General features: G+C 55.3%; 6 protein-coding genes across 6 annotated transcripts; 2 read left to right on the forward strand and 4 right to left on the reverse strand.

Annotated features, from left to right (window-relative positions):
* Nucleotides 1–6,355: 6,355 nt before the first annotated feature.
* On the forward strand, nt 6,356–7,255 carry TRIREDRAFT_54852 (uncharacterized protein; the record flags this gene model as incomplete). Its single annotated transcript, XM_006961140.1, has 1 exon — nt 6,356–7,255. The coding sequence occupies one exon, from the start codon at nt 6,356–6,358 to the stop codon at nt 7,253–7,255; it is 900 nt and encodes a 299-aa protein (XP_006961202.1).
* Nucleotides 7,256–7,390: 135 nt separating this feature from the next.
* On the reverse strand, nt 7,391–8,993 carry TRIREDRAFT_119642 (uncharacterized protein; the record flags this gene model as incomplete). The annotated part of the gene is made up of 3 exons (XM_006961544.1): nt 7,391–8,156; nt 8,275–8,374; nt 8,990–8,993. 3 exons carry the CDS (start codon nt 8,991–8,993, stop codon nt 7,391–7,393), a joined length of 870 nt encoding a protein of 289 aa, XP_006961606.1.
* Nucleotides 8,994–12,171: 3,178 nt separating this feature from the next.
* TRIREDRAFT_73760 (uncharacterized protein) lies at nt 12,172–14,466 on the reverse strand (the record flags this gene model as incomplete). The annotated part of the gene is made up of 2 exons (XM_006961545.1): nt 13,967–14,466; nt 12,172–13,509 (listed from the first exon to the last, which is right to left on the reverse strand). The coding sequence occupies exons 1-2, from the start codon at nt 14,231–14,233 to the stop codon at nt 12,172–12,174; spliced, it is 1,605 nt and encodes a 534-aa protein (XP_006961607.1). The 5' UTR covers nt 14,234–14,466.
* A 4,804-nt stretch (nt 14,467–19,270) lies between these two features.
* On the forward strand, nt 19,271–21,457 carry TRIREDRAFT_102612 (uncharacterized protein; the record flags this gene model as incomplete). The annotated part of the gene is made up of 3 exons (XM_006961141.1): nt 19,271–19,961; nt 20,208–20,486; nt 20,601–21,457. The coding sequence occupies 3 exons, from the start codon at nt 19,271–19,273 to the stop codon at nt 21,455–21,457; spliced, it is 1,827 nt and encodes a 608-aa protein (XP_006961203.1).
* Nucleotides 21,458–22,169: 712 nt separating this feature from the next.
* TRIREDRAFT_73764 (uncharacterized protein) lies at nt 22,170–23,736 on the reverse strand (the record flags this gene model as incomplete). The annotated part of the gene is made up of 2 exons (XM_006961546.1): nt 23,464–23,736; nt 22,170–23,379 (listed from the first exon to the last, which is right to left on the reverse strand). The coding sequence occupies exons 1-2, from the start codon at nt 23,634–23,636 to the stop codon at nt 22,170–22,172; spliced, it is 1,383 nt and encodes a 460-aa protein (XP_006961608.1). The 5' UTR covers nt 23,637–23,736.
* Nucleotides 23,737–24,877: 1,141 nt separating this feature from the next.
* TRIREDRAFT_119645 (uncharacterized protein) lies at nt 24,878–27,666 on the reverse strand (the record flags this gene model as incomplete). The annotated part of the gene is made up of 2 exons (XM_006961547.1): nt 24,878–27,237; nt 27,661–27,666. The coding sequence occupies 2 exons, from the start codon at nt 27,664–27,666 to the stop codon at nt 25,078–25,080; spliced, it is 2,166 nt and encodes a 721-aa protein (XP_006961609.1). The 3' UTR covers nt 24,878–25,077.
* Nucleotides 27,667–27,899: the final 233 nt, after the last annotated feature.

Consider the following 27,899-nt stretch of genomic DNA (forward strand, 5'->3'; position numbering starts at 1 on the left):
AGGCCAGCAGCTGAACTGTGCGAAACATAGCCGAGCCATCAGTCGATGCAGGTCGGCAGGCTTCCAGACATGCAGCTTGCTTCGCCAACGTGATTCGCTTCGTCGTCCAGTCCAGTCTCGCCATGGCCCTACAGTACAAAGTACTATTGTCTGCTAGTCTGCACGGCGAATTGATGTGACTGATCGCCTTTGTCCCGTCCCGCTCTGGTCATGGTACAATCACTGAAGACCTCTTCCATACAGAATTACACGTGGTCTCGACGTTGGTGCTTTGTATCGCTACCAACAACTTGTCGGCCAGAAACTTGACTCGTCGTCTGTGGGGTTTACCCATTGCAACCGCATCTTCAGTGGCACATGCCGTCTCAAGCTCTCCCCATTTCGGGGAATGCTCGTGCAATGGATCCGGCTCTCGCTTCAGTCGAATCTAAATCAACCTTTGCGGCCACAAGTCCTGGTGCCTGAGACACGGAAGGTTATCGGCTGCCTACGAGTATGCCGCCATGCTACAGGACGCATCGCATTTGCTAGCTTCAACACGCAGCGTTCTATTACCTGTCAGACTGAGCCCAAGCAACGGCAGAACATCCGTCTTAGGGCTGACGGGCCACGGCTTCCGCTTGTCAGACAGAAGCTGGCTTTTACTTTGCCTTTTGTGCCTGAGCGCTCCGCTTCCCAACCGCTTGTCGTCGTACCCGTATTACCGCTGATACGCATGTTGTTTGGGGCGAAGCATCGTAAGGGAACATGAGCTGATGAGCTGTTGTCCAAGGCTTCTGTTGACCCGTCGCCCCTTGCTCCCCTGTTTAGTTGCCCGGCGATGTATCCACCTGCGGCCTGCGACTTGTTCGGTTACGGCCATATTCGGCGCCAAACATTGCGACTCGTTCTCCAGACTCCAGGCTCGTGGGATCCAAGTCCAGAGCCATCTTCGCCTAGGACGGGTCTCGCCTCATCGGCCCACACAAAGGTAAATGAGGAAAAATCGCAAAATCACATTCAGCTGTTATCGGTGCCTGTGCTAAGGCATGAAGAGCTCAAGCAAGAGGACGGACAACTAGTAATATCACGAGGTAAGATGCCAGGTGAAATCCCTCGATGGCTCATCTGCCATTGATAGCCGCCGGCTTCTCTAGGCTGTGGGGTGCTTCTCCAACGACCCCAAGTTTTGCTTTTCCCAAGTTGAGGAATGGCCAGGATGATCGTGGCCCAAATCAACCGCCAAACTGCTCCCTTGATACCGCCATTCTCTGCAGGAGCAAGTGTCGATTCCGGCTGAAAGGCATTGTCAGGCTCACTGGGAACCACTTGCTCTTTTCCCTTGGGTAGTCTGTGGTCTTCTATAAGCACACGTTAGGTGCCACTGTATGTACAGACTCGACTCCATCGTGAGCATCGCTGCTACGGTATGGGCAAGCTGCACAGGGAAGCCACCCGTTTCTCCCGGCATACCGCCAGACGGCCAACCTGCAGCTTGGGGGCCGCGGGTCCGTTTTGATGGCCGTCTCCCGCCCCTTGCCCAAGGACTCCGAGCCGCAATGCGAAGTTGCCACTTCCAACACCATCACCGCCAGTTCGGACAAGCCCAGCTTGTCCGCCTTAACAAGGATGTCGGGAGGGATTCTGCCAATCAAGGCATCCCACGCATCTAAAGTCTTGATGGCCTCTGCATTGCGTCCCAATTCCAAGCCGGGAGGTACTGGCAAGACTGGTTTGACTTTATCTGGTATAGATTGGTATTCCTCAGACGGCAAACCGAGATGAACTGAGGGAAGAAGAAGAAGAGGCGGTGGCAACACCTTGGCACCTGGCCTATTACAGGCCATCATTGCGAGTGATACGAGTGGTAGTACTAGGTATCTGTCTTGCCATCGTCGCACTTGATGCCTGCTAGGCTAGATGCCACCCCGCAATCTCATCTCGGGCTTCGATAGCTGATGCAAAAGCGGTGCAGGTTGATGACATCCGAAGCACGTCCGTGCTCCTGCCGGTCTGCTAGCATGCGCATATGTATGCACGTCTCATCCAGAATGTTGACAGATGTCATGAGCCATCTGCCTGAGCAGAGCTGCGACTCGAGTGTGACACGCATGGCCATTCCATCCATCCGCTGGCCAAAGGGCTGTCGGACCCTTGCTGGCATACTACGTGTCGATATGCTTCTTCGCCAAGCTGCTAGTAACGCACCGGAAAACCTGGCTTATCAACCCGGCCGGCTCTCTATTACTTTGTGGGGTCAAAAACCTACATTCACACTTGCTTCGCTTCCCTGATTCCAGAATGCCAGCGAACACGACATGACAGGACAGCCGACCCTGCGGCACTGGAGCGGGTCAATCAACCACATGCAAAGTCCTTGTCCTTGTCCTTGTACGAGAACAAGGGCATCCGTTGCGCCTCACATTTGCGCCGGATTGCTCGCCAACCCGCCGACGGAGCTCTAGAAGAAACAGGAGGAAAATGCGATGGGCACATGGATCAACTTGGACGGAGACGGGGGCCAGTATTAGCTGGCAAGACTCCCCGCCGGATGGATCTGCGCGGGGACGGTCCGGAGGGCTAACATGGCGCCCCCGTTCTGCTGCTGGAGCACACACGAGTAATGCCGCCCTGGGCAAACCGCCCTTTTTGCATGAATGCTTCGTCCCCTGACTAGCATACGAGTATACTACGACTACGAAGGCAGCTTTGTCGCTGATGTCCGTGGCCTGCCCTGTGAGTGCGGCCAACTATTACAAGCAGAGGACGGAGAGAGGGTCCTTTCGCGCCGTTGTGTGCCGCTGCGTCCCGTTTCTCGGTCTCGATCTGGATTGCGTTTGGGGTAGATTAGGGCTGGATGTTTAGGGTTCTCGACGATTGGGGACCGCTTCCAGACGCGCAGCGGTTTGTCTCATTGCGAAGCAAGCGGCAGAGTCAAGAGGGCGTTGTTCAAGGCTATTAGAGCCTACAGTAGGTACAATACGGTAGAGCATGGCATTGTGTCTCTAGAGTGAAGCCGGCCTGATCCACCATCTCTGATGGAAGTAGATTGATCAAGATGGGGGCAATGTCTCGAAGTACAAGCGCTATACATCTTCCTTCGTAGACTTTCCTCTTCTCCTGATGAATAGGGGGGGCGATGGTACATCAATCAACTCATCAAGTTTCGAGTCAGTACGGGCTCGAGAGTGGGTAAATGTTCAAACGAGGGTTCCCGACGACAAAAGTTTGCGTGTAGATTCCATTCCACCTCATTTGCACCTCATATGGCTTGATAGTGGCGCCATGAGCGCAGGCAACTCAACCTTCTGTGTCCCATCTTTCGTCTACAGTGCATAATTTGACTTTGTTTTTACCCCCTTGAGGAGCGAGACCGGAGTCGATTGCACCATTGTTTCCAAGTGTTTTGCATTATAAGTGGCTGGCTGTATCAACGCAACTGTTATGTAAAGATTATGTGCTCGGATTCTCACAAGGAGATGATGCCTTTTGAAGGTGTAGTTTCGTCATGACAGACTTTCGATTAAGCAGTTTACTCTTGGATTTTCCGTCTACTCTAGAGGCTGACTGTACTCGCCCAGGCATTGACGTAAACTTGAAAGAAACTCGGTCATATATTCTGTTGCTTTTTAGAGGTTGTATATGGCTTTGTTCGTGCGTGTGAATCATCAGTGAGACGAAGACGGCCTTTGGCGACTGATCCCTTCAAGTTCCGTCATCCATTCATCAAGGGGCAAGTCGAACGATGGCAGATCCAGCGAGCTTTCATCCGTGACTGTAATACTCGATCCAGCCGTTCCTCTCCCGTCATTCATCTTGAAATCCCCGTCTTGCGGCCGAATCGAATGGTAGTCCATTGCGACGCACTCGCCAAGCTCCATATCAGGCGGACAACTCGTCTCCAGCTGCTGCGAGGCGGCCACCCTGAGCGCAATCTGCAGCGACGCTTCGTACAATTGCTCAAGCCTCTCATCGGCGTCCTTTGGGTTCAAAAAGCGCGTCACAATGGGCCGAGAGACGTGCCATTCCTTCCAAATCGTTCGCAACGCCCCGAGATGGCCTAGGAGAGTGATGTACGATTTATACATGCCGTATGCTTGGGCCGTAGGAACCTTGCTCTGCTCGCCGAGATGGAAGAGGGAGAGAGCGCGGAAGGATTCGCTCGAAAGTGAATGATGTTCGTCAATGCCGGTGAGCAGCTGCAGAAGCATTTGTCGATCGTGAACGGTGCACAAGCCACCGATCCCTTGACCGCTCAGATGCTGCGTGAATGCCTTTAGGGCTCCTCCGACGTCGTTTGATGAGGAAGCGCGCTTTTCCCATGTGCGAATCTCGAAACCTCGATGCAGCCATTCAGATGTCGCTTGGACAATGCCCGCCGATGCGGAAAGTCGAAGGGCCAGCCCGATCAAGGCGGGAGGGAGCGCTATGCCGTCGAGGGAGAGTCTCGCGCCGAGATTCCCAAGGAAGCCCAGGATTTCCAGATGAGCGGCTGCTTTGTCAGGATGTTGGTCGAGGACCTGGAAACAGGCGTTGCGTATTGCCCGGGGGACATGTTCTTCTGTAATACCTGAATCATTGCTGGGGTGCCTTCGATTGAGAAAGTATGTCTTTGCTGCTCCTTCGAAGCTTAGGCTGTGGAAGACCAGTCGACGGATGCCGGTGATGGATACTTGGGCCTTTAGAGCAGCAGTCAGCTCGGACGGTGACGACGGTGGCTCGCTTCGATTTGCGATGCTGCGGTGGAGGCTCTTGTACCGCAATATCATCCACTCCAAAAGGACCTGGTCGTCTTGTAACGCATGAGGAGGGATTCCGTTCTCCCGACAAAGTGTCTTGAGAAATGCCGGATCCTGCCTTGATGTCGATCTCTCAGGAGTTGAAGAGGATCCTGAAGTCGGTGCAGGAGCTTCGACGCCATCGATAGCCGTTGGTTGGCAGCGAAGAGCCGCCGAGAGGACATCGTGAGAGTTGAGTCTCCAGATGTTTGTCGGATTCGACAAGATCTCGTCTGCTTTCCGCCGTGACTCGGCGATTTGCTGCCGCAGTTCCTCCAGCTGTTTCTGGGCCTGCGTTCTCCTCGGATGGACGTCCCATTTCCTCTCCAACCGCCGCTCATCGCTCTCGTCCACCTGGCGTACAAACGGGCTCTCCTCTGCATCGAGGTCCAGCAGCAGATCCGGCATCTCAAAGAAGTCGTCTCTGACGGGAATCGCATCCGGCGACTTGGGAGGCCGCTTGTTGGCTATGGTGTAGTAGACCTCGTTGTTCTTGTCGAGTCTCCGCACAAAGGCCCTGCATCGCTTCTGGTTACGCGCCACAGAGCGCTGAGCTGAGGTTGTAAGTCGGAGCGTCCAGACGCTTTTTGAGAGTATCATGTTGAGCGGCGTTTTGATGTAAGGTGAGCCCCCCATAAGATGCTCGATTTCCAGGCTTTTTCCTGGTCCTTCAGGGGCCAGTTATCGTGAGCAAAATATGAGGTTGCATCGGGGGTTTGTCGAACACATGGTGAAGACGGCACGGCACAATATTACCTACCACCTTATACGGAATGCCTATCTTACCTTACGGCTCAAGCAGCAGGTACTGCTCCAGCGAGCCAAGCTACAGCGGCCGCGGAGGTACCCAACGCTTACCCCGGATTCCGCTAAATCGTCAGCGGATCCGCGCTGGATCTCCCACTAAAACAGAGCGCTGAGGCGCTGCAGCTGGTTCCATACTCTCAGTGGGCTGAGGCTGTCGGAGGCCGCAGTCACGTAATTCCGTGTCTTTGACCCAACGCAATCTTAGTACTAGTACTACTAGTAGTAGTATGATCTCGGACAGTGAGGCGTTCGAAAGGTTTCTCCAAGTAACACCAATCTACGTCCAATTCTACATCCCGGCCATCTCGAGAGAATTCATCACCCTCGCCAGACTGTATCGCTGCGAACATTATTGCAGAAAAGTCATCTGATAGTTGACTTGTCATCTTCTGCCACCATCGACGTCAACCCGAAATCAAACGCCTTGTCTTGATACACCGGCCATCGCGTCTTATCTCGCTTCCAAGGCTTCATCAACTCGCTTGACAACAAGCCCACTGATTATGGCGCCGCCGGCAAAGAAGAGACGCACCAGGGCCGCCGCAAAGGCCGAAGCCGCAGCTGCAGCGGAAGAGCAGGCACAACAGTCAATAGCTCCCGAAACCACAGCCCAAGAGCCTCAGGTCGAAGAGCCTCAGGTCGAAGAGCCTCAGGTCGAAGAGCCTCAGGTCGAAGAGCCTCAGGTCGAAGAGCCTCAGCCCATCGAAGCGACAGAACAGCCACAGACTGTCGAAACAACGGAAGAGGACCAGCCTATGGAAACAATGGAAGAATCCAAGCCTGTGGAAACAATGGAAGAATCCAAGCCTGTGGAAGCTCTTGAAGAACCCCAACCTGTCGAAGCCGCTGAAGAGTCCCAGCCCGTCAAAGACGCCGAAGCCCCTCAGCCCGTCCAACCGGCTCCCGAAGCGACTGCCGAAGAGAGCAAGAAGAGCGAGGAGGATGCTGCAGCCAAAGCCAAGGACCGCATGGCTCGGTTCAAGGCGCTTCAGGCCCGCGCCAAGAAATCATCAGAAACCAACTTCAAGGAGGCCACCCTAGAATCGCAGCGCCTCTCCACGAACCCAAGCGAGCTCACTGCTCTGCATCGAAGGCACGCGATTGCGTCCCACAAGCTGCTTAAGGCAGACACCGAGGAGGCTGGCGAGGACTTTGAGCGGAAACGCGCCTGGGACTGGACCGTGGACGAGAGCGAAAAGTGGGATAAGCGCATGAAGAAGAAGGGGGCGCACCGCGACAACAACGCCTTCCAGGACTACCACCAAGAGGCCAACAAATCCTACAAAAGGCAGTTGCGCAACGTCAACGTCGATCTGGAAAAGTACGAGAAGCAGAAGATGGCCGCTATCGAAAAGGCTGCGGCGTCAGGTGGCCTAGATATCGTGGAGACGGAGGACGGCGAGCTCATTGCCGTGGACAAGGACGGCACCTTTTACTCGACGGCCGACACGACGTCTTTTGCGCAGAACAAGCCCGACAAGGAAGCCGTCGATCGATTGGTCAAGGATCTCCAGCGCGCAGAGGAGGTCCGGCTCAAGAAGCGAAAGGAGCGCATGGCGCAGAACGGCGAGGACGGAGATGTCACCTACATCAACGAGAAGAACAAGCAGTTCAACCAGAAGCTGTCTCGGTTCTATAATAAATACACAGCCGAGATCAGGGACAGCTTTGAGCGCGGCACTATGATCTGAGGCGCTGATCCGGGTATGGATATAAGGACTCAAGTATATGAGAAGGGGGTTTTCTGTTATTGTTTCTCAAGATTACACTGCACATATAGACGCACAGCAACTTTGCATTTTTAATGACACATGGACTCTGTTCATTTACAGCATTGTCTTCCTCCAGCCCTTTGCTGCAAGCTCCTCAATCTGCTTCAGTTCGACTGGACCCTTTATCGTTTCATCTGCAAGTGCCTCGACGACGGCTTCTGCAACCGTCTCAACCTGGAGAGGCTTGGTCCCTGCCGCGCCCATGAAGCCCTTGAGGATGTTTCCTGTCAAGCTGTTGAAGACGGACGCCGCGCCGGCTGCCGCAGCGATGCCCATGGTGATCTTGCGTGAGCTGTCATACATGAACGGAGGCCGCATGAAGATGCCGCGCATCTCGGGGAAGTTGGTGGCGATGGCATTCTCGGCCTCTCTCTTGGTGGAAATGTATCGCTGAGGCAAGACCGGCGCCCCGGCCGCGGCGGAAATGTAGCAGAAGGCACTGGTGTTTTCGGCAGCGGCGTGCTTGGCTAGTGAGATGGCGCTATCGCGGTTCATGACTTCGTACGACAGCTGATCCTTGGGGTTGGGAGGCTTGATGGCTGCTCCGGGCTGACTGTGGATGGGGTCGACGCCCCTGTCCCGGGCCGAAGCAAAGGCCTTTTGTAGCCCTGTGATGGGAGACTCGCGGCCTGAGATGACGCCTTTGTAGTCTGCCTCGAGGAGGATGCCGAGGCTGTGGACGACGTAGTCTGAGCCTTTGAGCAGAGGTGCGTATGTTGAAGGCTCGAGGATGTCGGCGCGCTCCCAGGATACTTTGTGAGCCCATGGAGGGGGTGTTGCAGATGACGATACTGTGTCCCATCGAGGCTCGCCCGAGCGACTGTTTTGATGTGGCGAGTTTTGTGTAAGCCATATATTCACAGCGGCTTTTATTTGGATGATGTTGATGGACTGAACTTGTAATAAAGGTGATATGCATGGAGTTTAACAATAATTACCTGATTGATGTCACATCCCAGCCTCTGGCTACGGCATATTTGCAGATGCGGGAGCCCAAGAAGCCGTTGCCTCCACAGACTATGAGCTTCTTGGCCGCTGCTGACATGACTGGTGATAGTGGTGCGATTCAATGGGGGCGGCGGTTTGTAGCTGGAGATGGCGATGACACAAACGGCCTTTTGACTGGTGTTATTGTATTTTTTCTGCAGTGGTGATGGTGAAAGAATGACAGATGTGAGTCAAGAGGGAATCATGAAACTTGCATTGACAACCGGAGCATGTGAAAAAGTCGATGAAATCATGCATCACGCCTCAGTGAGGTAAGAGCAAGAAGCTCAGCCCACAATGAGGCTGAACGCCTCGAGCTGCCAAGAGCTTGGGCCATACGCGAATCTCATTGGCCAACCAAAATAATGGGTCCCGATGACATTTCTGCAAGGCTGAGAAAGCACCAGCGCTTTTCTTTGCCCTTTCTCTCCAGATCACCGTGAATGCGCCTTCCCCTTCTCTTATTTTGTTTTGCAAAAGTTCCCATCAAAACGCGCGACTTTCTGTCTGCGCCCTCTTCAAATCCTCACCATGGCGCCGTCGAACCAGTTTGGCAAGCGCGTCAAGCTGACGCAGGTCCGGCGGCCGTTTGTCGTCGGCAGCACAGCGCTCCCCTTCTCGGACACGAACCCGCGACCGCCTGGGACGCCTGATAACCACACGCACTCATGGCAGGTCTTTGTGCGCGGCCTGGAGGACACGGACATTACGTACTGGCTGCGGCGCGTCCAGTTCAAGCTGCACGAGTCTATTCCAAACTACGTTCGAAGTAAGTTCTCTTTGGCTCTAGAATATGGTCCGGTTTTCGGCGGAGTGGCGCACGTGGCTAATCGTCGTCGTTGTTGTTTCTACCAGTGGTCGAAGGAGAGCCCGGCAAGCCGTTTGTCGTCAACGAGACGGGCTGGGGAGAGTTCGACATCACGATCAAGCTATACTACGTCAACGACTCAGGCGAGAAGCCGCAGACGCTGTACCACTACCTGCGCCTCCACCCCTACGGCAGGACCGAGGAGGAGAAGCAGTCGATGCTGGCGGCCAACGGCGAGGTCCGCGCGTGGAGCTACGAGGAGCAGCTCTTCAACGAGCCGTACGAGGCCTTTTACCAGATCCTCACCAGCGGCGCCGTGCCCAAGGGATGGAAGCCGGCGGCAGGAGGAGGAGGAGCAGCAGCAGCAGGCGGTAAGGGCAAGGGCAAGGGCAAGAACCGCGCGCCGCCGCCGCTGCCCGCGCCCGACAGCGGCGAGGTCTGGGAGCGGACGGCCATGATCCCGAACACGAACCGCCCCGGCCAGCCCTTTAGCCGGGAGACGGAGGCGGCCGAGATCAAGAAGCTGGCGGACGCGCAGCAGAAGACGGAGGAGATGACGCGGCAGCTGCTCGCCGAGCTCAAGAAGAAGGAGGAGCAGCTGGCCAAGCTCAAGGCGGAGAACGCGGCGGCGGCGGCGGCGGTGGCGGCCAAGACTTCGTAGAAAGGAGTTGCGCCTTCATCGCCGCGGCCGGTGCGGAACCGCAAGAAGCGCCGCCGGGATTCGTCGTGATGTCGGTTTGGAAACAAGCCTTGCCCGACAAGCCCGGAGCCGAGGCCGGACGAGTCGAAGCCGTGGGATGAGCAAGAGGACCATCCGGGCTGTTTAGCGACACTGTATGCATATTCGGCACCAGATCCCCCGCTCCCGTCACTCTGAGCTTGGGGGCAATGGGGAGCTGCCAATGTTTGTTTCAAGCATGATACCGACACCACAAGCATGCCATCTCCGGGCTTGCCTTTGGTTGGGCCAGCCGCTTGCCAGCGCATTGGGCCACCGTTGCGTTCCACCCCTTTCTTTCCTTGGAAGTCTCTACGCAAGCAGCATGAAAGGGCACTGGTCTTTGAGCGAGGGGCAAGCAGCATTTTCCGCAAGGCCGCAGCAGACGGCCGCATGAAAATGAGGGGAAGAAGCCGAGTCAAGCGCGATATTGTCACCAATGGCAAACCACCTACTACCGAATTCACAATGTTGACGGCCCCCTTCTCGATGGGATTTTTTTTGGGTGGGGGGGATTGGCATCCGTTCCCCCAAAACTAATGAGCAGGGTTTATGGAGATCTACTAGAGATTTCATACTTTGCACGACTTCAAACCCCCCTCGATCCATCTGGTTTAGCTATATCATACGAGAAGAGTTCGGGGCAAGAGGAGAAATCAAAGAAAGAGGGGTTGTCAGGTGAAAGGACCGTGCAAACGAGTCACCACCACCACCACCACCACCACAACCGCTGAGACACCATTACCCGCTCTAGCTGCATTGGCCTCCATCTCCCTTTCAAGCAGTACCATTGGGCAAGACACACAAAAAGTGAGGGGAAGTGAAGATGGGCATCAGATGGTCGGTCGGGCCACAAAGACAACGACGACGACTACGACGACAGCGGCACAGACGCATGAACCCCACCGCTTTGAGGTCGTTTATGCCCTACCCTTTTGTTGTGGGTAACAGCTGCATAGTAAACCAATCTGATAACAGATACCCAGCTTCTACTACTACATCGTAAATACAGTAATATATGAGAGATATATGTAAAGTGCTCGCCCTAAGCGTGAACCAAGCACCCAAGAATAAGTCATGTCTGCTGCCCCCTCTCTTGTGCCTCCCCCACCTCTTCAATTTTGACCTTGAGGATTCTGGCAAGTGATCATGTGGACAGAAATATATACAAAGTAGTGTGGTTGTTACCTACTCTCCCTACATGGAGATGTCAGGACATGTATCCATATTGTTTCAGACTCTGGACGCCTTTTAACTAGTATCGCTGTGAATATTCTTCGAATTGGAGTTGTGTCTGTTTGTCTGTACCTAGTAGTAATATCTCGACCCCGCGAATCCACACACTCAATGCGCCCCCCAGAACCAGCTCCCAATAGTATCCAATAAATCGTACAAGTACACGATGATAGTACACAGAAACTTGGTACTGTAATAGTTGTACATTCTGTCAGTGCGCTCAACAAGAACGGAAGAGAGACATCAGGAGAAGAACATAAAAATAACAGATTGAGTTATACAGTGATATGCCTTGGGAACGCTCAACGCTCAGACAACGACAGATAAACGCCAGCCAAATCATGAGGGTGCAATGCCCAGGGACTGTCATGAAGGAATCCCGCTGCTCGAAATGCCATGATGTCCAGGTCCAAGGGCTCACAATCTCCATATCATACACGCCCGAATTGGCACGGCTGGCCCACCAAAAGAAGGGAAATGAAGGAGAGAAAAGGACAAAAGAAAGTCAAAAAAGGCACGCATCCATCAAGTCGTACACGCCCACTTGCTTGCAGACGGCTCCATAGAGAGGGAAAGGGGGGGGGCAGCAGACCTCTCGAGAAACACGGAAAAAGTGACACACTTCTTTTGGACCCAATCGTCTTGTTCAAAGTGCATATCCGGGTATCAAATCATGCAACCAAAACAAAAAAACACCATCCCTGAACCCCCCACCCCGGTTTTTTAAATCCTAGCCAATCTTTGTTTTCTTCTGCTCTTCCTCGCTTGCTTCTGCTTTTTGATCTTCCTGCCTGCCCTCTTCGTCCCGCTGCGTACGAAATTTTTGATGATGCGTGCCCTGCATTCCCCATGACCCCTCTCTTGATAAACGCCGAGGTACGAATAGACCAATGTGGTGAGCGTACGTGCATGTTGTGTATGCCATCAAACAAAGAAAATGAAACAAAAAAAAAAACAAGTCTAGTCCAATCTGTATGTCCGCCAAACGGTTTCAAAACAGTGTGAACAAGGCTGTACAAGGGACGAGGAACATTCAGGCTGGAATGCGCATATCACGTCCTCACTGCCCAAGGCTGATGTGAGAGCTCAATGGCATGGAGACTGGGGTGATGCCTCGTATGCTGGGGGCGGGGCATCCTCCGCCTCGTTCCACTTGCCCCGTTGCTGGGACCGCTTCTCATCGTAGACGCGGCGTGCAATCTCGCTCGCCATCTTCATGACCCAGTCTTGGTCCAGGACATCAGGCGATGTTTGGGCCGCGGCGCCAGCCGCCTCCCGAGGGCTGCCCTTTTCGAGACTCGGCCTCCGGCTGTTGGCCGTGGCGTCGGCAAACATCTTCAAGTCCTTCAGGGCCGAGGTGAGCTCCTCTAGCGTGGGCGGGTTCTCGCCAACGTCGGGGACGAGCGTCTGTGGGGTGAAGTGGTCGCCGGTGAAGTGGTCATCCTGCAGCTCATCTGCCTCTGGTATCGAATTGTCAAACAGCGGCTCCGAGAGGGGAACATTGACAGAAGTGGGCGTGCTGGTTCCAGCTTCGGATTGGCTCTCAGGAGTTACGGCTTCAGACTTGGTCTTCCTGAGATTGACCACGCGGTTCTTCTTCTTGCGGCCGGGCCGTGATCGAGGATTGCCACCTACACTGAGGCCCATGGAGGAGTTGACGCTTGTAAGTGTCGGCCGCGACGATATTGAGCCATGAAGCGTGCTTCCTGTGTCGGAAAATGTATATGTTGTGCCCGTGGTGCCAGTGTATGAGTTCGTCCGGACTCGGCTTGGGGATGAGACAGATGGGGTAGCGACGTCGTTGCGATCGGCACAGCCCGACCAGGCTCGGAATACAACGTCTCGTATGCCGGGCGTAAACAGAGACAGGGTCCGATGTGAATCTGTGAGCGCTGCGAGACGCAGCAGGTTCTTCTGGGAAAAGAGAGACTGTGTCTCGCCTCCGCCATTCAGAGAGATTTCGGAGATGGCGCTTGGGTCCAGCACGTTGCCATTGGCATCGACAGGGTCCAGAGGCGGGCTCGATAGCGGGTTGACTCCTTCTTCGTCCGTCTCTTCTTTGGGGGTTTCGACGCCCTTGTTGGCCTGATCGGGACACCACAGTTGCAGGGACAGTCGATGGATGATCGCCGGCAGCTCGTCCATCATCAGGTTCCGCAACTGCTGCTCAATGGTCCGCTGCAGATAGTCCCGCACGAACTGTATCGAATCAAAGGTCGAGGAGACCTTGAGCGACTCGAGTGGGTCATTGCGAAACACCAGGGTCAGTCCTTTCTGTTTCGAGAAGACCAGGATGATAAAGGCCGATAGCTTGATTTCGGACAGGGTGATGGAGAGGGGGATCGTGAGGCCCGATGCTGCGGCCAGCGGCTGTGGCGAGGTAAACTCCGGCTTGGAGAAGAGGTAGGTGTTGAGGGGATTCGCCTATCATCGTTCGCGTTAGCCATGCACTGCTCCGGACATCCAAGGCTGCTTATGCGTAGCACTGCCAGCCAATCTCTCAAAAGGAACTGCTTCTTCAGCTGGTGGGAAAGGTGTGCGTTGCACAGAGCTAGCAGAATAGCGGCAATGCCGGCAATGGCAAATTGCATCCCGGCAGAGCGGTATTTCGAAGCTTCATGCCCAAGCTTGCCAGACACTCGTCCAGCCCATTGCCACTTTTCGATGCGGGCGGACTGCTGCCTCGAGCAATTCTCCCAAAGAAGGATCTCGGCTTTCGAATGCATTGTCGTGGTGGCGCCAGCTTTAATTTGCTTCGGGCATTATCGGGTTTTGACGCGGCGCGAAGGGAAGCTTCATGAAGCCGGAAAAAAAAATCGGTGGTGCAGGGATAGAGCATGAAGCTCTGTGTGTTCCAAGCAAAAGCTGCTGCCAAACGTACCTGAACCCGCGTCTTGAGCGTCAAGTAGGCGTCTCCGGCGTAGGTCATCTTGAAGATGCCTCGGAATCTATCTTCTGCCAGGTCGCCGATTTCCAGGATTTCGAGGTCGGGCGGCACGGTGCCGAGATTGAACTCGCTGACGAGGATGTCATCGACGATGATTGGGGGTTTGGGCGACTTGTTCAGCGCCTTTGTGAGCAGGTCCCGGGCGCGCGAGTAGAACTCTGCGTCCGCCGTCAGAGGCGACCAGTTGAAGTTGAACGCCATGTTGAAATGGCTGTTATGATCTCGGGACCATGGGACGCAGGGTGGTCATGAGCCGCGAGGCTGCTCTTCTCGATTTTGATCTTGATTTTGATTTTCCCCTTGCGTTCTATGGGTGGGGGATCGATCGTGGGAAAAAGCGCTTGGGGTTTGCCAGCAGGGGTTTGCAATTTTTTTTTTTTTTTCGATGCGTCGTTCCTCTGGCGAATTGTAGCGATACGGAAGAGCGATGGTTGGAGGAGGGAAGCGAAGCCAATTACTGATGTGAAGCTCGAGGATAGGAAGAGCGTCAGGGTGTGAACAAGAGAAAATCGGATGCGAGAAAGTCCTGAGCCAAAGGTCACGAGGAGGCACGAGGTGGGAGCAGCAAAAGCCGTGGAGATGACGCTATTAAGAGGGTTTCTGCAAGAGCTGAGGCCCAAAGGCCGTTCGGAGCGAGCTGCGGAGCGAACCAAGGGCACCTCACCTCACATTGAAAAGCGGGCAGGAAATTTTTCACGCGTTGGAGCCCTGGAGCTCGGGGCCTCCACCCGCTACGACGCGGACGCACGGATGGTGCGGTAGGTGCTGGAAGCCGCTGAAACAAACCCGCTAGGCCGTCGCTCAGCGGGGCGCTGTAGGCGGGTTCGTCCGCGGTCTCTGGGAGGGCTGTGACGTCCACTGGAAACCGAGCACCCTCTGCTGTGATACCGTACTGCTACCTAGGTATAAGGAGCAAGGGACCCATTGAACTCCCGACATGCACGTACGGTGCTTGATACTGTGCAGCGCTCTTGAAGCCGTGGATGCCGGCAATGATGAGCTGCGATAACCCCGAACGCTGAGCTTCGCCATCTGCCCACTTTGACCACCTGCAGCTGGATTGGCAATGGCAATGGCCACCACCACTGGCAAGCAACATAAGCGACTGTTCAAGGGCAAAGTGATATGCAGGGCTAAGTGTCTGCAGTCCCCCAGGACGAAACGGCGGCAGCGTTAGCCGGATTGGACGGCGCATGTCTCCTGATCGCGAGCACTTGGTTGTTGCAGTTTGCTGCATCATCAGCTGACGGCCAAGCCCATCGATCGGCTGTCCGGAGGTTTGATGGCACCAACCAGCCTTGAATGTTTCTTCTCCTCTCTTGATAGTACCTACTCCTCGCATGCCTACTACCCAGTGCGCATTATGTACCTACTCTTATGAGGTGAGTGGAGATAAAAGGGAGCTGGATGCCAAGATCTGCATCTGCAACAGACGCCGCCAACCTCTCTTCAGTACTGTAAATGTATGTATGTACTGTGGAGGCATTGCGATGTCGTCAAAAGGGCAAGTGAGTCAGTCAAGGTATCACATCCATGGATTATAGTACTAAGGTACTTTTAGTCCTCGCAGGCCTGCCGCAATAACACATGTAGTAATGCGACGAGACAGCAGCGCGTCTTGCTCACTAATTGTCCTGGACAAAAGCCAATCAGTTGCATCCAGGCGACGCGCTGTTGATCTTCTAGCAAGTCTGCATAAGGAGACGAAAGGAGCTAATCTCACCACTGCTGCTTAATATCGGCAAAGTTGACCAAACTCGGCATAAGAGGAGAAAGCCCAGCCGGGAGGAACAGGAACAGGAACAGCTCGGAGTAACGCAGCCCTTTTTCCAGAGGCACTTTCCGGAACGCAAATCGTGCGCGATGCCCGGTGGGGAAAATCGCACTGTGCCAGCGGTCCCCCGTATCACCATTTCCGATGCAAGGGGACGAAAGAGGCAACGAAGAAGAAAAAATGTGGCGGAAGAACCTGAGGGACTGGATGTGACAGAACAGGAGGCGCTATTCGTGTCTTATCGAGAGGACAGACTGGGTGATGGGAGAAATATGACAGGAATAGTATCATATGTTCGCCACTTTAGTAGTGGAAGCACCTTGGGCATATTTCAACGTTGGCCGGATGCATAGAAGAATTTGGCGTACTAATACAGCAAATAGGTAATCACTACAACCACAACAGTGGAAATATACAACCCAACAGTGAATGGAAAATTCACCATAGAACAGCTTGGACAAAGCGAAATCTCTGGCGAAATCGGAAGAACATTCTGTCAGGCGATTCAGGGTGCATATACATGCTCGTGCATACTCGTAGCAGATTAGCTATAGGTTAGTAGGTGGTTGCTGTAGATCCATGAGGTAGAGGTGGAGCAGACGTCAAGACTTGTTGACTTCATCCACCTGCTTCGTAGCACGGACACACAGGCACAGTTGCTCATTGTCAATATCAAGCAATTTGCGATCCCGCTTACCTTGTGATATCCGCCGAATCGCAGCAACATGCATATGCACTTGCACACTATGTAAAAGCACTCAAGTCCCGTGCGATTCGCACGACAGCACAAGCTTCAAGTTGTTGCTTACGCATCTCTTGCCTGCTACTACTTAGTACTGTAGTAGGATCCTCGTATGGGGACCGTGTGCTGCACCTCGACGTCAACCCTACTATCGAGTGCATGTGGCTGGCTCCCTAAATGACATCACAGGGTCTGCAAATCCGGGGCAAAAAGGGTGCCCTCTCCTGGGTAGCCACAGTACTTGACAAGTACCTCTTTGGAACAGTATCCGCGGCCTTGTAGCAGTCTGTTTTTTTATTCTTCTCTCTTCTCAAAAGATGTTGGAATCGGTTCCGTGATAACACCCGTAGTCCGTGATAGAAGGAAGATGGGTAGGTAGCACACCACCTTTGGAAAATGGAGAAAAAGAGACGACAGCTGGTGCTCTGTGATGCATCACATTCGGGTCATACATGCATACACGTACACGGTCAGGCGCACACTTGATCGTGGTGCAGCTGCAGACGACTTTAAGTCGCCAGTGACAGCTTGCGAGCACGGAACGGGGTACAAGTTGAAGTACCTCCCACGACGGAGATCAGCTCGTTCAACTGAGCCAACCTGACAGAATAGGTTTGTATGCAGTACCTCGCCTCCTTGGTGTCAGATGGAGCAATTCTAGGTTGCAGGTACTTGAGCAGCGTAAAATGGGTGGTAGCATTGACCCACCATCGCCGGCATCGTGACATCAAAAGGCGGCGGTGACATTCCCAATCCCAAGGCAGAAGAAGAGAGACAAGAGGAACACACAAGAGAGACAGTTCGTGTCAGGAGCTTCAGCAGGGCGCGAGGAGGCCGCATAGCCCAAGGAAGCGCCATCAGCCTCACCTGTCGCCCGCCTATGAGATGCCCCGGACGGGCTCGCACGCAAGCGGTGCAACCTCCCTCCCTCTCGATCCCAGCAGCACGCCGTCAGCACAATAGGTTGAGGTGTTCAGCCCTGCTCCCCCCCCTCCCAGCTGCTCCAAGGCTGTATACATAAGCCCGCCGAGGTCGTCGGTGTCTCGTCGCTGTGATTGGCAGCGAGCAGAGATTCGAACCGTCTTAGCAGCAACCACCACCGCGCTCTCGGTTCTGCCGTTGTCCTGAAAGAGCCCAGCGCGAGCTGCGGAGTCAAGGGGGGGAAGGGGAGAGGCATGCACGTCACTAGATGCGACTTCAGCTGCCTGTGCCAAGTCGGCACCAAAGTCCCCTCAATAATGAATGGGAATCCGCCCTCGTTTGCGGCGAGGGGTCTTGAAGTGAGCCTTTTTGTACGCCACCGCGAGAAAGTGGTGGTGGGCAGCAATACCTAGGTTGGTATGTAATGGAAGGTGCCTTATGGATGGCCTGAACCGCTCTGCTACGTACTTACTGCATAGGTACCTGGGTACGAATACAACCATCCATGACAGATGCCCGCGGCTGTGGTGAATCGATGCTAGAACTTGAGTACATACCTAACATTGTAGCACCAGGCACAAACGCAAACTGGTGGTGGTGGTGGTGGTGGCTTCCAGCAGGCTTCCGATCAGGTTCCAGCTGTCAGATTCGCAGCTCAGATCACCGGCTGGGCTGAGCCACTCGACAGGATGCCGACCTGCCTGGCCACTGTACTAGACTGCTGTAGTAGTACATACACACACATACTAACATACATACCGGCCTCCCATGCCTGACCCGGCACATAGTATGTATGTATATCTACTCTATCCCATCGGTCTGCTTGCCGTTGCTCATCGACGCTCGCGGCGTGCTCTGCTCGTGCCTGCGGCTCTCCTTGTACCTGTGCCAAAGGTGCGTACCTTCAAATGTCCATCCTGTTGTCAGGTATTAGCGGTGTAATTTAGACCGCAAGTCAATCAATGGCAGCCATGGTCATAATAATAATAATAATAATAAGCTGGCCATAGCGGGCGGCTTTGCCTCCGGTCCTCGATCCGTCGACTACCTACTACCTTACTATACTATACCATACCTATCTTACCTACCTACCTACTACTACTACTACCTGCCTACGCAAAGCTTAAAACTACCTATCGACCATCAACAAGCCACATTTTCTCACTTCCCCCTTTCTCGCAACCTCACCCCGGCCAAGATCTCCTGCAAAGGCACCTCTCGTCGCCTCTCGCCCTCTTCCGCCTCGCCTATCAGCGAGACTCACGTCCTGATTCCCTCGCAAGGATCATAACCGCCGCCACGCTGCTCCTGCTCTCCACCATTGGGTCCCGTCGTTTCATTCGGCGTCGACCTGCGGCCAAGCGACGAAGAACGAGGGGTGGCAAGACCAGAAGAACAAAAGAAGAGAAAAAGAAAAATTGAACACGAGAGGTCCCCCGATGAGAACACCTGCGTTACACGGCACAAGATAGCCCTGGGATTCAACACTCCTACTTGCTTTGGACAGCGACCTGCGCATCGAGCACCTTGCGGCGATATCGCTTGTGCCCGTCACACGCGGCGTCTTCCTCCCTTGGGCTGCAGCACACAGCACACACACACACACACACACACAGTATCTGCACCTACCTAGGCTCGATCCATCCATGCCTCTCGACCGCTGGGCTGGCCTCTGTGCTCCCTGAGACTCTGCCGCTCCAGCGCCATCCCACCCCCCCGACTCAGTGCCTTGCAGCCCCTGCGGAGGTCTTGCAGCAGGGCCTGCAGGACGGGGTCCAGCGACCTGCGCCCGTCCCCAATCATGGAGGCGCAGGCCTTCTTGCAGCTGCCCCCCCAGCTGCTCTACGACTCGGCTTCCAATCACGGGTCCTCCGTTGCCGGCGGCGACTGTTTCGACGACGACTTCCTGTCTGATGCCGGCAGAGACTCGCCCTCCAACGCCGACTCGCTGGCCGAGGACTCTGACGATGAGGCTGTTCCCGGCGCTGTCAGTTCGGCCGACATGGCCCGGCTGCGCGCCATGAGCTACGACCGCTCCCGCAACCTCAGATGCGCCTGTTCCTGCGCCTGTGCCTGCGACTGTGCCCGCGACTGCGACGAAGACCGCAGCAACGGCCAGCCCTGCGACAAGGCCTGTGAAAGGGCCTGCGACGACGAGGGCGAGGGCGAGGGCGAAGGCGAAAGCGACGGCGACGGCGACGGCCAACAGCGCCGCGACCAAGCTCGGCCCCGAGCTCGAACTCGACGACACCGACATCGACACCGACATTTACAGACAACCCCGATCCAGGCGCTCGACATGAAGATCGACGGCAGCAGAACCAGCACTGGCGGCAGCGGCATCGACGACGGCGCCGACGGCGCCTACCACCCGCTGGTCAGCATCCTGCCGCGAGGCACAAAGCCCGTCAGGCTGGTCGGCGAAGGCGCCGCAAACGCCGTCTTTGAGATCAAGGTGCCCCCCAACAGCCGCGTCGGCGCGCAGTTTCAAGGTACGTTGACCACCTCACCTATCCTTCGTTCCCTTTGCGCATTTTCCCGTCTCAGAGAAGGCGGGCGCCGTACGACCAATGACGCTCGATGGCGATGGCAACGAGCGGGCTGAACCCCCACAGCCTGGCAACGTGCTGGAGCCTCGAAGCACTCACCCATTCGTTCGTCCACGCTAGGTGGTGGTTACACAAGGCCGAGTGCGCAAACTGCTTCATGCTAATTCGTGCCTTGTGCTTGACTCATAGGCAAACTCCTGAGGGTGGCCAAAGCCCCGTCTCTGGGCCGCGCTCCCACCTCCTCCGACTACTACTTCCGCCAACAGGAGTTCTTCATCCGCGAGATCCAGCCACATCTCGGCGACCATGCCGTGAACCAGGAGCTGGTTGTGCTGCACAAGTCCGGCATTGTGGACGAGCTCAACGCCATGCTTCGGGACGTTAACCACCTGCGCAAGCCCAAGTTCCAGGCTTCTTTTATTGGCCACGCCTCCTGGGGGTTTCTGGTGGAGGACATGCGGCCAAAGGGTGAGTGTGGTGTACTTGGTTAGCCGTCTGCTTACGCTGTCTCCTATACTGCCCGCTTTGCTCTCAACGTCTTGCCCGTCTGCCAACTCGGTGCTAACAAATGTCCCTTCATAGGCGATGACGGCTCCCTTCTCATCGAGTTCAAGCCCAAATGGCTGCTGCAGTCACCCAGCGCCCCCAAATCCGCCATCAGGTGCAGGCAGTGCGCCCTGGAGCTGCGCAACTATCTGAAAGCCCCCAGCGCAAAGGCGCCGCGCCCTGAAAGACGGCCATGTCCGATCGCGATTGCGAACCCCGACTGTCCTCGGCAGGTCTCGTCACCGTTTCGAATCGCTCCGCAGCTCGCCGGCCTGCAGGACGACAAGCGCATCCAGACCATTCTCGACAACATCATCAACCATAAAGCACTCCGAAAGCTGAGGGATTGCCAGAAGAGCCTTGATGACGTGGGGCCATTGCGACCCCCTACGAACCTCGACTTTGTCGTTGCCATGACGCTGCGGGACTGCACATGCTTTGCGCTGGTGCCTGCCAACGATGAGGGGGAGATCAAGCTTCGGTTTGGCGACTTCGACTACAAGGACCCGGAGAAGAAGTTTAGCCACTGGCGCGGCACGGAGCAGGACCTCATCGAGGGGGGCTTTTACACCGCGGACTGGGTCGTCTGCGGCGATACCCACTATCACCCCCCGTCAATGTGTGCCCTGGAGTGGTCCGGGCCGCCTCGCACGGGGGACGCAGTCATTTTGTTGATGGAAGACGGTCCCCCGAAGACTCATAGCAGACGCTCCAGCTGCCTGAGCAGCGACATTGCCTCGTCTCTGGGCGCGGGGAAGACGGTGTACAGGCACACGACGGATCTTGCGACGCTACACAAGGGCCTGGAGCCTTTCAAGAGAGAGACGGGAGGCGCATCGTCCACTTCCATATATCACAATCCTCTGAGGTGTGATCCTTTGGCCAGAACATGATGGAACTTGAATTCTTGTTACTACCTTTTCTACTACCTCACTGGATGGACTGCTTGCTTTCTTCTTCTTCTTCTTCTTCTTCTTCTTCTTCTTCTTCTTCTTCTTCTTCTTCTTCTTCTTCTTCTTCTTCTTCTTCTCCTTTGAACCCTTCTCAAAACTTTTTCACGTTTCTACCTTTCTTCAACTTTTCATCCTTTTATTACCTGCAGAGCATTTGGTATTGGGAAATCGAGCACACAAAACAAAGAGGGCGTCAAAAGGCTAGATACCTGAGGTATACAAACATGCATGTGAAGGGGGGAATTGCACCGGATTTGATGGCTTCATGGAATTCGTTGGGGTTGGGATGGGAGAGAGGGGGGGTGATGGCCGCATGGAACACAGAACGGCGGCATATTTTGAAGGTTCGCATGGTGTTTTTACACGTTACCATGATCGTCTTCATCAGTACATACATGTTCGTTTCTTGTTTTTGTATTCTTTTTTTCTATCTTCTTACTTGATACCTCTTTTCTCTCGCACATCGCCCGTTCTTTGTTCTGTCACTGAGATAGATTAGATTGCTCATTGGATGCTTTCTAACGAATGCCTCGGAAAAAAAAAAAATCACACAACAATACCCTGTATGCAATATTGTACACGCTCCAATGAAGATACAAAACAAAAAAACAAGAACCGCCTTGCAAACAAATGACCCATTAGATCCAAGATGCTAAATCCCAGATATCGTAAAGCTCAATAAGCTGCCCGACGCGAGGCCGGCAACCAGGCACAAGCCCATGAACCCGCCAGTCGCCTCCCGCTCGTGCTCCTCCACCCACTCGCCCGAAGCAATCATGAAGCTCGATCCAACCCAGCCATTCGTCACGCCAAAGACCAACTGGACGACGAATAAGTAGAATAGGTCGCTCGGTACGATGGCGCCCCGGCCATTGATGTTGCAGAGGAGATAGAGCGGGAGCAGCGCGATCCTGGCCACGGCCAGCGCGAAGAGCAGGCGCGGCCTATGTGTGAGGGAAAAGGGCAGCATGGTGGCGACGCGGCCGGCGAGGTCGCCAAGGTTCCAGAAGAGGAAGCCGACGGGGATGAAGACGGCGGGCTGGAAGAGCAGGCCGCCGTCGTCTGTGTGCACGGAGAGGATCTTGACGGTGAAGACGGGGAAGAACATTGTGACGGCGAAGACGAGGGCGACGCCGCACGCGAGCCAGCGGAGCTTGTTGAGGAGGTGCAGCAGGGGCACGACCTTGCGGGTGGTGGTGGTGTTGTTGCGCTCGGCCTCTTCGATGCTGGCCATGGAGGAGGCGAGGTGGTCGGGGATGCGAGCCGCCACGAGGCGGTTGTGGCGCCGGACGAGCGGGATGATGGCCACGAGGGTGACGAGGGAGATGACGACGGCGGCGAGGAAGTAGTAGAAGGCGGAGGACTCGCCCGTCGTCGTCTCGCCGCCCCGGCCGTCGGCCGCTGCCTTGTTCTCCTTGCCCGGCGGGAAGAGCAGCACGGAGACGACCTGCGCGATGGACGGCAGGACGCCCGCGACGCCCTGGCCGACCATGAGGGCCTGCATGTACTCGGGGCGGGCGAAGCCGGCGGCGAAGGCGAAGGCGCCGTTTTGCATCAGCCCCGCGGCCCAGGAGGTGCACGCCACCATGGCGAGCACAAAGGCCAGGTACTGCCGCGGCGAGGCATCGAGGAAGACGGCCGTCGAGGCCGTCAGCAGGCTGAAGATGACGGTGTTGATGGCCAGGGCGAGGTTGATGCGGAAGGGGTACGAGGCGGAGTGCTGGATGTGGGAGAGGATGAGGGCGGAGACGAGGTTCGTCAGGGTCGAGACGGTGAGGATGGTGGACTGGAAGTTGGCCTCGATCCAGGAGTCGCCGGCGAAGCGGGCGGCGAAGTAGGGGGCTGCGGCGAGGAACATGTTCCTGCGATGGCGCGTTAGCAGTCAGATATCTATTTGATCTGGTCCATGCGTGAAGAGAGAGAGAGAGAGAGAGAGGAAAGCTTACCAGGCCCAGAGCATGGCCATGCCGAGGAAGCAAAAGATGCCATATTCGATCCACGAAAAGGGCACCTGTTGGCCGTCCTCATCTTGGCCGCCTAGAAGAGCCGAGTCTTCGTGCGTGGCTCCTGTGTGGTCGTCCACATCGTCCAAGGACTGGTACTCTGGCCTCGACGCCATTCTCGTCTCGCGGCCCGTCGAGCCGGAATAGAAGAACGCTGGAGACGATTGCGCGCCGGTGATGGTGGTGATGATGATGATGCCGTTATCGTGACTTGTTCCCGGGAGCCAACGTTCCGGTTTCTTCTTCAGATGGTTCCGCGTCGTCCAGGCAGAGACCTTCTGCAAGTAAGAAAGGGAAAGAGGGAGGGAATTGTGGTGTATCCCTCACGCCCCGTCTATCCGGGCATCTGGCGAGTCGGTCGCGTGAGGAGGCCGACGGAGTGAACTCGTGACGTTTGTGAAAGGAGCATCTCGAGGCAAGTCAGTGGCAGTGACGTCTGGGGTTCGACAAGGTAATACTTGCGGGCTGCTACGGCTGCTGCAGGGCGCATCTGGTCACTGCGCTGCAGCTGGTCAGGCGCGGGCGTCGATTACTACTAGGTAAGGTAAGGTACTAGGTATATGGACCGCCAAGGGCTGCTGGAGCGGCAGGGCGGGTTTAGTTGTCGCTGCTACATGTACCTATCACTACCGGTGAATACCTCCGAAGAGGCTGGGGTCTGGTGGCTGGGCATGTACTCGCGGATACTGTTCCGATGTAAGTCAATCAATCAGTCAGTTAAGGAACCTCTACCCTTGAGATGAACAAGCTGGTCGTACCAGAAGATGCCTGTAGGTGACTTGAATTGGATCCCGATGGGTTTAGAAATATCAATCACCTGAAATCGAGAATTGACAGCGGATTGTCTGACACATTTACACGCCACCGTGGGACATGGCTTGGAGTCTTGGACCTGTTGTCGCACCCACAGTCGACTCGTGGCATCAATACTATGTAAGTCGGACGTTGCACGATGAAGGAGTAACTCGAAACTACTACTAGGAAACAAGGAAGATTATGAGATGTGGCTTTATCACGGTATTATGATTGCACGGTATTACTAGTCTGTTTCTTGTTTACACGACACCCAAGTTGCTTCAACCCTCATCGCGGAAATGCCCACGTGATGGACACTCGGTGCGCGCAAGCTTCCATGTCTTGCAGCTTTGTTCTACATCAAGGTAGGTATGCAAGATGACTGCGTATCTACCTATACCTATGTAGTGCCAAGGCAGCTTTTATTTCATCAGCCCAGGGCTCACTCGGTTAGACTGATACAGCCTGAATACAGAGAAGCCTGACATGATGAATTGAAGCAATTGAATACAAATGCCTGCTATCTACTAGATACATGACCAGCCATGTGCCCTTCAAATCCCCTCGTCTTCCCAGCCACATGTATTGACAAAGGTGAGCACAACAGACAAAATCGCACCGGAATATGTACAAATATCAACATGAATCGAAAAGGCAATCGCCACTACTGCCTCGCCAAGTCCAAAGCACCAGAATCTCAAAACACCAAACCTCACATACCTCCCTAGACATGCCGGGTGCCTCTCATGGAACCCCACCCCCCTATCCGAGAAGAATGTCCACCTGATCCCTCACTTGTGCATTCCATGCTTTGAGCAAGATATGCCCAATGCCCCTCCGGTAGCAGACTGTGCCGATCCTCTCAATCCACAGCACGTTGACAAAGTCCAGTATGCCGTCCGCGTCCTTGTTTTCTTCGAACCGCTCCGGCGGAAATATGAACGAGCCCTTGCGCTCCATTCCCGTGCTGATGGCGATGAACTCGAGCTTTTCGCCTCCGTCGTAGTTGGACGTCTGGACGCCCATCCAGGCATCGTGCGCTCTGAATTCGCCAATCCATTTCCCAGACCTGCCCCAGATATTTCCAATCGCAATCTGTGGGTTGGATCCGTCTTTGGGCGCCATGGTATCGGCAAGGTCAACGTCAAAGAGACCAGCAGCCGTCCTGAAGGACAAGAGCGGCCCCGGGAAAGTCTGCTCGGCCGGGGTCGGCGCATGTGGTCCGTCTTTGGGGGGATCTGTGACAGGCACGGGATACTTGAAGACGGTCGTCCGGTCGCTGTCGTGCTTGAACGACGTTCCGCTTCTCGACCAGCCACGGGGCAGCGGTGTCCCGGCATTCTTGCGCGACCGGAGATCTCGATACCGCAGCCCGTTGTTGGCTACGGGAACTGTGGTAGCTCTGTCTGTAAGGTGCCAAGTGACGGTGGGCTTGATTCGGAAGGTTTGCATGGCCTGAAGCCGCTTGTGGTTGGATCCTATCTTCGTCGGACTCGTCTCTTCGACATAATCTGCCGCGGCCTTCCACAGAACCAGGTCGACAGGCACCCCATCGAACCACCACCCCATCCATGACCATGATGGGAAGAAAGGCGCTCGCGGGGGCGCCCTCCGTCGTATTGAAGCCTGAGGACGCCAGAGCAGAGCAATGTCGAGGAACATGAGCGGCATGCCGTACATGAAGCCGTCTGAAAACGTACGGGACAGCATAGAAGTGATACCCGAAAAAGCTCTCAACGTGTCCTCGACATAGGTCACCCTCCTTGCGCTATAATCGGCCGCGATGCGGGCATACTCATCCAGGTCGGGCCATGGAGGATGCTTATAACCGAGAATGGCAGAGGAAAGACGGTTGACGCAATCGTGTCGACTGCTGGCCCGCAGCTTGGGAATGATGTTTATCGAGTTCTTCTGCCAGAGGTTGCAATGGCATTCCCAAGTTACCGTGTCCTGGAAGAAGAAGACAGTGCGGCGCGAATAGAGCAGCTCCTGAAGAGTCCAGCCACGGTTGTTCCACTTGGACTGCCGCAGCAGTTCACTGTGGTCCTTGCTGCTGCTGCTGCTGCTGCTGTTGCCGGCCTTGGAGTCGCGCTGATGTCGCCGCGGGCTGATGGGAAGGAGGCCGGTGTAAAGGTCGCCATATGCCGCGGCAATGGTGAGATATGCATTTGCAAAGATGTACGGCATGTGTCGGACATGGTTCTCCTTGTCCACCTCGTCATCTTGGACGATGCAGAGCTGATCGACCCACAGATAGCGGAAGCCCAGTTTCCTCGCCATGTACATGGCGTCGAGAATCGTCTCGGGAAGATCCACCTCTGGGAGGTCCGACTGGAAGGCCTCGATGTTCGACTTGAGGAGCTGCACCACCGTGGTAGGACCGCCTCGACGCTGGTTCAGGGGCGCCCAGACATAGCTCAGGGCAAGGTAGCGATCCGTCGGCTTGGCCTTGACCAAGCATCGCTCCACCGAGTCGACGAGGTAGACGGGCCGCCAAGTCTCGGCATCCGGATCATCGCCGCTGCAGTGATGGCTATGCTGGGCGTTACACGTGTCGAGCCATGAGCGGATCCGCGTCATGGGCGACGACTTCTCGGCGACGGACGACCGCCGCTTGGCGGGGGCCGGCGGCGGCGGCGGCTCGTTCTTGACCCTCTCCTTGGTGTCTTTGCGGACCTGGTTGAAGGACCCCAGCAGGCGGTTTGCGATGCTTTGGCGCCTCGTGGGAGGCGGCGCATGCTCATGAGGCGCATGAGGCGCATGATGCGGTGCTGAAGTAGAGACGCGCGCGTGAGGCTCTGCTTTGGGCGGAGGAGGCGGCGGCGGCGGCGACTCGCTGCCAGACGAGGAGAAGTCGCTTTCAGGCTCTCTCATGATATATGCGGCGATGATGGCGTTGGGAAGAGGCGTCCGGATAGGTATCTAGTAGTGGTTGGTTGATGGCTGTGATGTCGCCGAACCGCTCAAGTGACGATGAGTCGCTGGACTGAAACCGAGGCCGAAGGGCTGCAATGACATGGAAGGAAGCGAAAACGGACAAGATGCTAACAGGACGACCTGATGCCAAAGGGCAGCCCCCTCATGGCTGACCGTAGGACAAGAACTGAGGCGACGTGATGGTTGGGTGATGTTCTGGCCTGGACGCTGCTTGGGCGAGGTAAGGCGCTATATTATGACGAGGCATGTCGTGCTACGGCGGACTGCCTACCTAAGGTATCAGGTTTGGGCTGTGTGAGAGGCGACGCGTTGCTGCGCTACTGGAGGTAACCTTGTATTACCTACTGCCTGCCTGTACCTGTATCGGTCTGGTGCCTGTATCTTAGTATTTGTACCTGTAACCTGTACCTTCATTGTTTGATGCCCCTCCATGGATCCTGAAATTGATCGATTTAACAGACCCTGCTTGGCTGAGACACTATGACGTCGGGCCTGATTGGTCAGGTAAAGCATCATCTATGTACCAACGTGGACTGCTGTCTCTATTTCTCTTGCTTCGATCTTGTCTGCTGTACCATGTCCGTGAAGATCATGTATGAAGCCGACTGGGCTCATTTGTAACAGTTACTCTCATCCCAGGCGGGTTG

This window comes from Trichoderma reesei, assembly GCF_000167675.1.
Source record: "Trichoderma reesei QM6a unplaced genomic scaffold TRIREscaffold_1, whole genome shotgun sequence".
Classification (NCBI taxonomy): domain Eukaryota; kingdom Fungi; phylum Ascomycota; class Sordariomycetes; order Hypocreales; family Hypocreaceae; genus Trichoderma; species Trichoderma reesei.